Source organism: Marmota monax, unplaced genomic scaffold (assembly GCF_021218885.2).
Source record: "Marmota monax isolate L192 unplaced genomic scaffold, Marmota_monax_Labrador192_F-V1.1 WCK01_AAM20220418_F8-fsc00018, whole genome shotgun sequence".
NCBI classification, from domain to species: domain Eukaryota; kingdom Metazoa; phylum Chordata; class Mammalia; order Rodentia; family Sciuridae; genus Marmota; species Marmota monax.
Genome location: NW_026692201.1, coordinates 5,062,178 through 5,071,697, shown reverse-complemented (window position 1 = coordinate 5,071,697; position 9,520 = coordinate 5,062,178). Strand labels below are relative to the sequence as shown.

The window sequence follows — 9,520 nt, the reverse complement described above, 5'->3', positions numbered from 1 at the left end:
GGAACTCTATGGTCATGTTGAAGTTAAAAATAAAACCCCTAGCTTGGTGTGGTGGTGCAGGCCACTGGATTAGGAGGCAGGAGGATCACAAGTTCAAAGCTAGCCTCAGGAACTTAATAAGGCTCTAAGCAATTTAATGCGACCCTGTTTCAAAATAAAAAATAAAAAGGCCTGGGGACATGACTCTATGGTTAAGTACTCCTGGGTTCAATCCCTGGTACCTAAAACAAAAAGACCTCATTTTAGCAATGAATTTAAGTGCCATAAAATTATTCAAGAACAGTTTTGAATTTGTGTCATAAGGATTAATTATAGTCGAGACATCATCTTTATCTTAATATCCGTGTTATTTTGGAAACTAATTTTCCCTAGATTTATAGGAATTAAGTTTTCAAAAGCCTAAAATTCCTTCAACTCCAAATAGGATAATTTAAACTATGGAAATTATTTGCTTGAAAAGAAAGCATATAAATAATAGAGCTTAAAGCATAAAAAGTTTCTTGTATTCATGGCTTATTTCTTTGCATAATTTTAGAGATAAGATTTACAGAAATCAGACCCATAATGAATCTTTGTGGTACAATCAGACTTAATCTCTTTTATTAGAATGTAACTTAAATGGTTGTAACCTTTTTGCCCTTGTGACTACCACCATAGAAAATGTTGAAGACCGAAGTTAATCCAAGGGATAGACCATAAAAAGATCTGTGCTTATAAAGATAAAGACTCAGACCAAGCTGAGTGCAATGGTGCATGCCTGTAATCCCATCTACATGGGAGGCTGAGTCAAGGGGATCATAAATTCAAGGTCAGCCTGAGCCATTTAGCAAGGATTTATCTTAATAAAAAAAATTTACGGCTGGGGTTGTGACTCAGTGGTAGAGTGCTTGCCTAGCATGTGTGAGGTAAATTATTTTATCTTAAAAAATAATGTGTCCATATATAACTAAAAACAATATTTTTAAAAAATGTAAAAATTAACTGGGTGCAATGGTACATGCCCATAATCCAAGCTACTTGGGGGCTGAAGTAGAGGGATTAAAAATTTATCGCTAGCTGGAGCAATTTACTTAACCTGCCTTAAAAAAAAAATGACTGGGGATGCAACTCAATGGCAGAGTGCTCTGGGTTCAGTGTCCAGCATGGCAAACAAACAACAAAAACCTCAGGCTAAGCCAGGTGTGGTGGTGCACCAACTACCTGGAACACCAACTAAATGAATATAAACGAGAGGCCTCAGCATAAGTACTACTTATGGCTTTAAATTTTTTTATGAATTGTAATTTATTCATACAAAAACCAGTTGATTATGAAGCAAAAATTATTAGTATTATTTTTTGGTAATGGGATTAAACCCAGGGGCACTTAACCAATGAGCCGCATCCCCAGCCACCCCCACCCCCTGCCTTTTATGTTTTATTTAGAGACAGGGTCTCACTAAGTTGCTGGAACTGGCTTTGAACTCACGATCATCTTGCCTTAGCCTCCTGAGTAGCTGGAATTACAGGCATGTGCCACCATGTCCAGTACAAAGGAATCTTAAATTCAAATTATACAATCAATATTTCTGTGTGGATTTGGGGGTGGAACCCAGGGCCTTATGCGTGCTAGGAAAGCACTCTACCACTGAGCTATATCTCCAGCCCTATACAATAAAATTAAATTTACAGATCTAATTTTAGAGTTATATAAGGGATGCAACTGAGTCACATTACTTAGCTACTAAATTACATAAATTTCACGGCTGATAAAAAAATAATGTTCACCAATATGTCACATGCATGGTTAGTACTTTATTCTTTGAAGAACAGTGCTAAAACATCACACCAAGGCTGAAAAGTAAAGTTTAAAATAGACAGTTTTATAAAGATAAGTTATATGTAATGAATGTTCACTCTTAAGAAATCTTAGAGCTTATGATGCACCCAGTTGGCTGTAGCACCCAGGTCTTCCAAAGGCCATTCGTCATTTTTCTCTTGTTTGCATAGACTTCTTCTCATTAGCTGCCTTCTGCTTTTGTTGCATGATCTCAGAGTCCCTATAATGGGAGAAAAGGCTGTTAATTTGTCACAGAAAAACTAATTTTTGTTTTCTATACATAACTCATTCAGTACTTTAGAAGACTATTTATTTTGGGGACTAGGGATTAAATCCAGGAGTGCTTAACCACTGAGCCACATCCCCAGCCACATCCCCCATCCCTACCAGGGAATGAACTCAGGAGCACTCGACCACTGAGCTACATCCCAACCCTGTTTTGTATTTTATTTAGAGACAGAGTCTGAGTTGCTTAGCACCTCATTTTTGTTGAGGCTGGCTTTGAACTCTTGATCCTGCTGCCTTAGCCTGTTGAACTGCTGGGATAACAGTCATGCACCACTGCGCCCAGCAGAAGACAATTTTAAAATGTAGATATAAATATGCATGGTTTTGGTTTTTATAGATAACAGAATGGAAAGGCAAAGACTAGAAAGCCTTTGCAGTCAGATCTTATTTTGAACACCAGTCCTACTGTTATCATAACCTTGAGCAAATAATCTCAAGTTCTTTCAGAATTGGAGAAATTTTTTATATAAAGGTTGTTCTGAGAAACAGTTATGAATATATTTAAAAGTGTCTGACATTAGACAGTTATATGCAGAAATAATGGCAATTACTCTAGGTTGTTAAGATTAATTCACTCTAATTTTCTTCCTGAAAGAGGAACTCAGGAAGTCTCCTAGACATCTTAACTAGTACCTAGGATCAGTACACAGATGTTATGAAACAATTCAGTTTCTTACAAGCCAGGAGCCCAGTAGCTAGTAATTAAAACTGGCTTACTCTTAAGAAAAGCCAGATATTCAGGGTGCTTTCTTAACCCTTTATCTCTAACTGAACTTCCATATGTTATATTAACTGTGAACTCTAACCAGACTATCTGGACTAGGTGATTCATGAGTTCATGGGATCCTTATTTTACTTTTTAAAAAATTTATGGGCTGGTGCTGTAGCTCAGTGTTACAGAGTTTGCCTAGCATGTGCAAGGCCTGGGTTCAATCCCCAGTACTATAAGATAAAACAAAAAGAAAAAAATTTGCATTTTGGCACTGGACATTTAATTTAGGGCCTTGCACATGCTAATCACGATCACCACCACTAAGCTACACCCCTAGCTGCATATTGTAAAAATATACTAATGACTATATATTTAACACCCACTATGTGTCAAGCACTACTGGCTCGGCCTAAATCTGAGTTATTGTCTCCGTGTTTCAGATATTTTAAAAAAAGCTTAGCATTGAATGATTTTTCTCCAAATCATATAAATACCAATGTCCATCCAATTTCAAAGTCTAGGCTTTTCTATGTTATCGCATAGATTTAGAATTACATTTTAATTGAGGATTGAATACCCTTGTCTATGACTAAGACATTTATGCAAAGCCAACAGTAAAAATAAAGGAAAAACAAGACAGCTACAAAGAAAAAAATATAGAACAGAACAGTCATATAGTTACTTTTGTTTGAAACTGAGCTCTGTTGTGCTTGCTATATAACCTTGGTAATGTTACTGCAATCCAAAGCTTTAGTTTCCTATCCTACAGACTGGTGTGAATACTATTTTTCTGGTTGGTCCTTTAGTCACAGCAATGAAAAAGCTGAGTAAAACATAAATTGGTACCAAGAAGTGGGATCATTTTGTGACTATCCTGACTATGTGGTTCAGAAGCTTTTGGGATCTTTTTGAAATTGGTGGGAGGAATTTTGAGATGTTTGGTAGTGCAAGCTGGAAATGCTTTAGATTGTTGTAAATGGAGCTTAGTGGCCAATTCTGGCAGAGCTCAGAAGACAATGCCAATAGGACCATGGGCTCAAGAGGATTCAGAAGAGGACTCTATTGGAATTTGGAGTAGAGGCCATTCTGACTGAGAAGTTATCTGCATTTTGCCCATGTCCTGAGACTTTGAGACTGATTTTTTAAAAGTAATGGACTTCTTAATCTGGTGGAAGAAATGTCTAGACAGCATAGCATTCAGGAGGTGGCATGAATATTACTGGTTGCTTTTAGCCAAATTTATTGTGATAATCAGGAGCAGAAAGCAGAGAAGAAAGATTTGAAACACTTGGACTTGAAAGGCAGGAGTAAAACCTGGGCTAAGGAAGTTGCAGTTGTTAAAGACATTACTGCCACTAAGGAAATCCTGAAGACTTTGCCCAGAGACAATAAGAAAGAATGCTTGAGAGAATCTGAGGATCTGAGGACCTGGTAAGACCACACCCACATATCCCAGAGCCACACCCCCAATGCCCACCTCCTCCAGACATACCCTACCACCTTCAGTTACCCCTCACATAGGGATTAATTCACTAATTGAGTTAAGACTCTCACAACCCAGTCATTTCTCCTCTGAACCTTCTTACACTGTCTCACATGTGAGCTTTTGGGCTCAAGAGAATAAAAGTGAAAATTCTTTTGAGAAAAGAGCAGTGGGGTTCTTTCTTGCACAAAGAGGCCTAAGAAGTTTTTTTCAACATGCTCAAGTCTCCTCTGAGACTCAGGGCAAGCTTGCATTGTGAGTTCCTGTAAAATTAAAAGCAATTTACAAATATCCAATTTATAAAGGTACAGAGGCTATCCAGGTACTCAGAGGCTGCTACAGCTGTGGTCCCTGGAGGCTTTAATACTGCTTAAGATGCAGCAGAACTTGGCATCAACCATGTGGTGCTTATTCTGCATGAATGCAAGATGCTGGAGTTAGAAGGTCTTGAGGCTTCCACCAAGATTTCAAAGGAAAGCCTGGGAGGTCAGGTAAGCTGCAGCAGGGTCAGAGTCCCTGCAAGCAGCCCTGAGAGCAAAGGGTGGAGAGGTGAGGAGGAGGCCTAAACTGCAGTGGAGACCTCCAAGATTAAGAAATGCCAGTAATGTGGGACATTGTCCTAGGAAAGCTGCAGGAATCAGAGACAAGCCAACAGAAAAGCCAGTTGAGATGTAACCAACAAGGCCATGGGGCAGAGCTACAGAAGCCCGGTGAACAGAATATCACCATGTCATATGCCCCAGATGCCGGACATGGAGCTATAGGACTTGTTTGCCCAGCTGGACTTCAGTCTTGCTTTGGTCCGAGCCCTTCTTTCTATATCCCCCCCTTTTAAAAAAAAAATTAGATACTTGTAAAATTGCTGGTAATTTTATAGGAACTCACAATGCAAGCTTGCCCTGAGTCTCAAAGGAGACTTTGAACTTGAACTTTTGGAAAATCTTGGAACTGTTGAGACTATGGGGACTCTTGGGAATGGACAGAATGGAGCTTTTGTGGGCCAGAGTGGAATGTTATGATTTGGATGTGAGGTGTCCCCCAAAAGCTTACATGTGAGACAATGCAAGAAGGTTCAGAGGAGCTGGGTATGGTGGCACATGCTTGTAATCCCAGGGGCTTGGGGGGTTGAAGCAGGAGGATCATGAGTTCAACGTCAGCCTCAGCAAAAGCAAGGCACCAAGTAACTCAGTGAGACCCTGTTTCTCAATAAAATATACAAAATAGGGCTGGGGATGTGGTTTAGTGGCGTATGCTCCTAAGTTCAATCCCCGATACCCTAAATATATATATATATATATATATATATATATATATATATATATATATATATATATATATATATATATAAAAGGGAAAAAAAGGAAAGTTCAGAGGAAAAATGATTGGGTTGTGAGAGTCTTAACTCAATCAGTGAATTGATCCCCTGATAGGGGTTAACTCAAGGCAGGTAGGGTGTGGCTGGAGGAGGTAGGCATTGGCTGTGTGGCTTTGGGATATATATATTTCTATCTGACAAGTGGAGATCTCTCTCTGCTTTTCTTTTTTAATATTTTTTAGTTGTTGATGGACCTTTATTTTATTTGTATGTGGTGCTGAGACTCAAACCCAGTGCGTCACAAATGCCAGGCAAGTGCTCCTCCACTGATCAACTCCAGCCCTCTCTCTGCTTCCTGATCATCACATGAGCCACTTCGCTCTGCCACACTCCTCTGCCATGATGTTCAGCCTTACCTCAAGCCCTGAGGAATGGAGCTGGCCTTCTATGAACTAAGACCTCTGAAGCCATGAGCCCTCAAATAAAGTTTTCCTCCTCTATAGTTGTTCTGTCAGATCTTTTAGTCACAGCAGTGAAAAAGCTGATTAAAACAATTATCTTGAAAAAGGCTATGATGCGGGGCTGGGGTTGTAGCTCAGCAGAATCGCACTTGCCTGGCATGTGTGAGGCACTGGGTTCAATTCTCAGCACCACATATAAATAAATGAAATAACCATCTATCAACAACTAAAAATTTTTTTAAAAAAGAAAAAGAAAAGAGCTATGATGAATAGAGAGAACACATACAGAACAGCTAGCACAGAGCTTTATAAGGAATAGCTTTATAAGTAGTTTTATAAGGAGTACTCAGTAAATAATGGCTATTTCTGAACCAAGCTCAAATAAGTTCTGCAGTAAAAAGACTATTTCAGGGTCACTTATGTATACCACTTTTACCCCAAAGTGGGTAAAAAGAAATTTAAGGCAAAGCTCATTGCTTAAATAACAACTGTCACTAGAAGAAAGTGTAAAGTGATAGTGAAGGATTTTGACCAACAATTGAATCTTAACTGCAGCTACACAATGGAATCACCTGGGGAACTATTTTTTAGTCAGGTTTAATTTATAACTTAGGTAAAATAAATATTACCCAGCATGCTTTTAATGACCAACACCAGGCTAATTAAATCAGAATTGGGGCTGGGTGTGGTGGTACACACTGTTAATCCCAGTGGTGTGGGTGGCTGAGGCAAGATGATAGCAAGTTCAAGGCCAGCCTCAGTAATTTAGTGAGACCCTATCTCAAAATAAAAAACAATAAAAAGGGCTGGGGATGTGGCTCCGTGGTTAAGCTCATCAGTACCAAAAAGAAAAAAATCAAACTGAGTACAGGGCACAGGCTTAAGCAGCTGTGATGCCAGGTGATACCCATGTGCAGGACTGAGAACCACCCCAAGTCACAATGAAGCACATTTAGTCAGTTATTCATTGACCTCCAAGTTCCATAGAAACAATAAAATTTGATTTTAGAATATGGGGTTGGGGGTGTATCTCAGGGGTACTAAGAGACCTAATTTCAATCTTCAGTCTTCTGCACCAAGAAAAATAAAAAGATTTGAGAGTAAAATTAACCTTTGGTTAGTTTTTTTTTTCTTTTAAAAAACATGAATCATTCATTTTTCACCTAAGCTCTCACTAAAGTATTTCTGTGGCTATTCTGTATTACTTGTCATATAGTTTTTTGCAGTGTTAGGAATTAGACCTTAGGGCCTCAAGCATACTAGGCAAGCATTCTACCACAGAGCTACAGCTCCAGTACCCCTCACTTTTTTTTTTGGTGGTACTGTGGATGGAACCTAGGGTCTTACACATGCTAAACAGGTGATCTACCTCTGCGCTCTGTCCTCAGCACTATTTGTCATTAAAGGTCATATATCATCAAGCTGTTTACATGCATTCTCTTCAACCCAATGGCTCTTCAGGAGTCAGTGTAGCTACATGTACTTTTTTGTTACTGCCTCCAGGACAGTTATTACTGTAATCGAATCACTTGTCACCCAGACTGGTCTGGGGCTCACTGCTTTAAAGATGTATCCCTAGCATTTAACTGCTTTGTGTATGGAAGATGTTCTATTATTTTGCTGAATAAAATTATTATAGTTGTGGAGAAGCTGTGTGAGATTCTCTTCAAATCAAATGAGAGCGTCAGAGCTTTAAATTCTTTGTCCACAGGTGGGGATGATGATTACTCCACAAGGTTTCAATATGCTTGGCACAAAATGGATATTCATAACTGTTATCCCCTTCTGTGCTTAAAAAATGCTTTCCATTTCCTGAAATGTGGCTTTAATAAAAATTTCAGTGACTTGAAAATTCTATGAGTTCCACTCACCTCTGCTTTCTCTGAGAGGCAGTCAAGCTATCCTCTTTTCTTTTTCCCTTGCTAATTTCCTGGGTTTTCTTCATATTTTTCTGGCGGGCAAGTTCTCGCTGATTTCCACCTACAAAGACAAATAGTCATGCTCTTTTCCCATCTTCAAAATTATTAATAATTGCATTTAAGAGCTTTTATTTAAAGGAGTCTGAAGTTTGCTTTTTAATGAATAAGCAAGCAGAACACTGCACATAGGTGCTCCCAGATTTGACGAGGAAGCTTAAACGTAAATACCTAACAACTTAAGAGTATTATCATATCAGTCTAGGTGTTCACTAGCTATAAATACCCGAGCTTTTAAAACAGGCACTGCAATGGTATGTCTATACGGGCCAGAATTCCAAAATAAGTTCTAGCATCTGAAGGGTGTGGGTGGATAAAGACACACACGAGATCCCACCTAGCTCAAGTTTAGCCCATCACAATTGGATTGTTAAAGCTAGCAAATGCAGATGCTCATAAAACATCACCTGTGAGGGCCAAACAAAATAAGTAGGGAGAACACCCAGTCCGGACTCCCACCCAATCCTCATCAGGCCTTCAGACTTCAGGTAGCAGCAGCTATGGACCGCCTCCAGACTAGCACCCTTCCTGGGGTGGCTGTCGCCCCACGCCTCCTGGAGGTGTGTTCTTTACCAGGCAAACTCGCAGCTGAGGGCAAGGCGCCGGTGCCACCTGGAACCAACTGGACCATCCCTCTGCCTAGGGCAGCCCTAGTCCCCGTCCGCGTGAACCCAAGGGGATTCACTCGGCAGCCCCCGCTCCCCTCCCGCCGCGCCTCTGCCCCGGTGTCGGGCTAGGTACTGGGCTCCCTCGCCCGCTGCTTCCCTCACCCGTCTGCACACTCACGGGCCATGCCGACCACCGGACGGAACCTGGAAGAGAGCGACTCGGAAAAGCAACGGCTCCCTCGCACGCTCAGCCACTGTCGCCACCCGTCGATCTGAAAAACTGAGCCCGCGCCCGCCCTCCGCGGGGCAACGCCTCCGCTCAGTCCGCGAGCTGCCCAGCCCCGCTGAGCCCTGACAACAGCCGCCGGCGTGGCTGGCGAGCTATTGCGCGTGCGCGCCTGGGGGGGTGGGCGGTCGCTCCCCGAGGGCGGGGTCGCAGCTCCAGAGCTTCCACTGCACCCCGCCCGGCTGCTCCTGGCGTTTGCAGGTGTCGGAGAAGCAGGTCCCGTGTCCAAGAGAGGCTTAGGTGTGTGTGGATTTCCCACGCACTGGGGCTTAATCAGTCGTTTTTCACAACAAGGGACAATAAACACTACAAAATCTTAATTTTCGACAAAGAACGTTAGCTTTCATTCAGATCCCCTTGCAGAGGCGAAAAGGGGAGGAAGGCGATTGAACAATTTAAAGGGTTAACTGCGGATGACAGTGTGGGCCATTTCTGTTTTCCTTCCTTATTCTGCAAAGTAGGCTTCATTGTTCTCATTTTACAGAACAGGCTGATTTAACAAGAAGGGATTTATAGAAGTCAGAATCAAATTTAACATGAACTCTAAACTCTGTACATTTCTCATTTTATCCC

At 41.1% G+C, this 9,520-nt stretch overlaps 1 protein-coding gene across 1 annotated transcript; it reads right to left on the bottom strand.

Annotated features, from left to right (window-relative positions):
• Positions 1-1,773: 1,773 nt before the first annotated feature.
• On the bottom strand, positions 1,774-9,029 carry LOC124082692 (small EDRK-rich factor 1). Its single transcript, XM_046429151.2, has 3 exons — positions 8,840-9,029; positions 7,949-8,057; positions 1,774-2,038 (listed from the first exon to the last, which is right to left on the bottom strand). Exons 1-3 carry the CDS (start codon positions 8,844-8,846, stop codon positions 1,966-1,968), a joined length of 189 nt encoding a protein of 62 aa, XP_046285107.1. The 5' UTR covers positions 8,847-9,029; the 3' UTR covers positions 1,774-1,965.
• Positions 9,030-9,520: the final 491 nt, after the last annotated feature.

Coding starts and splice junctions, on each gene's coding strand:
- LOC124082692 (XM_046429151.2), bottom strand. Junction 2,039..7,948: donor GCCTCTCAGAGAAAGCAGAG/GTGAGTGGAACT, acceptor CTCCCATTATAG/GGACTCTGAGATCATGCAAC.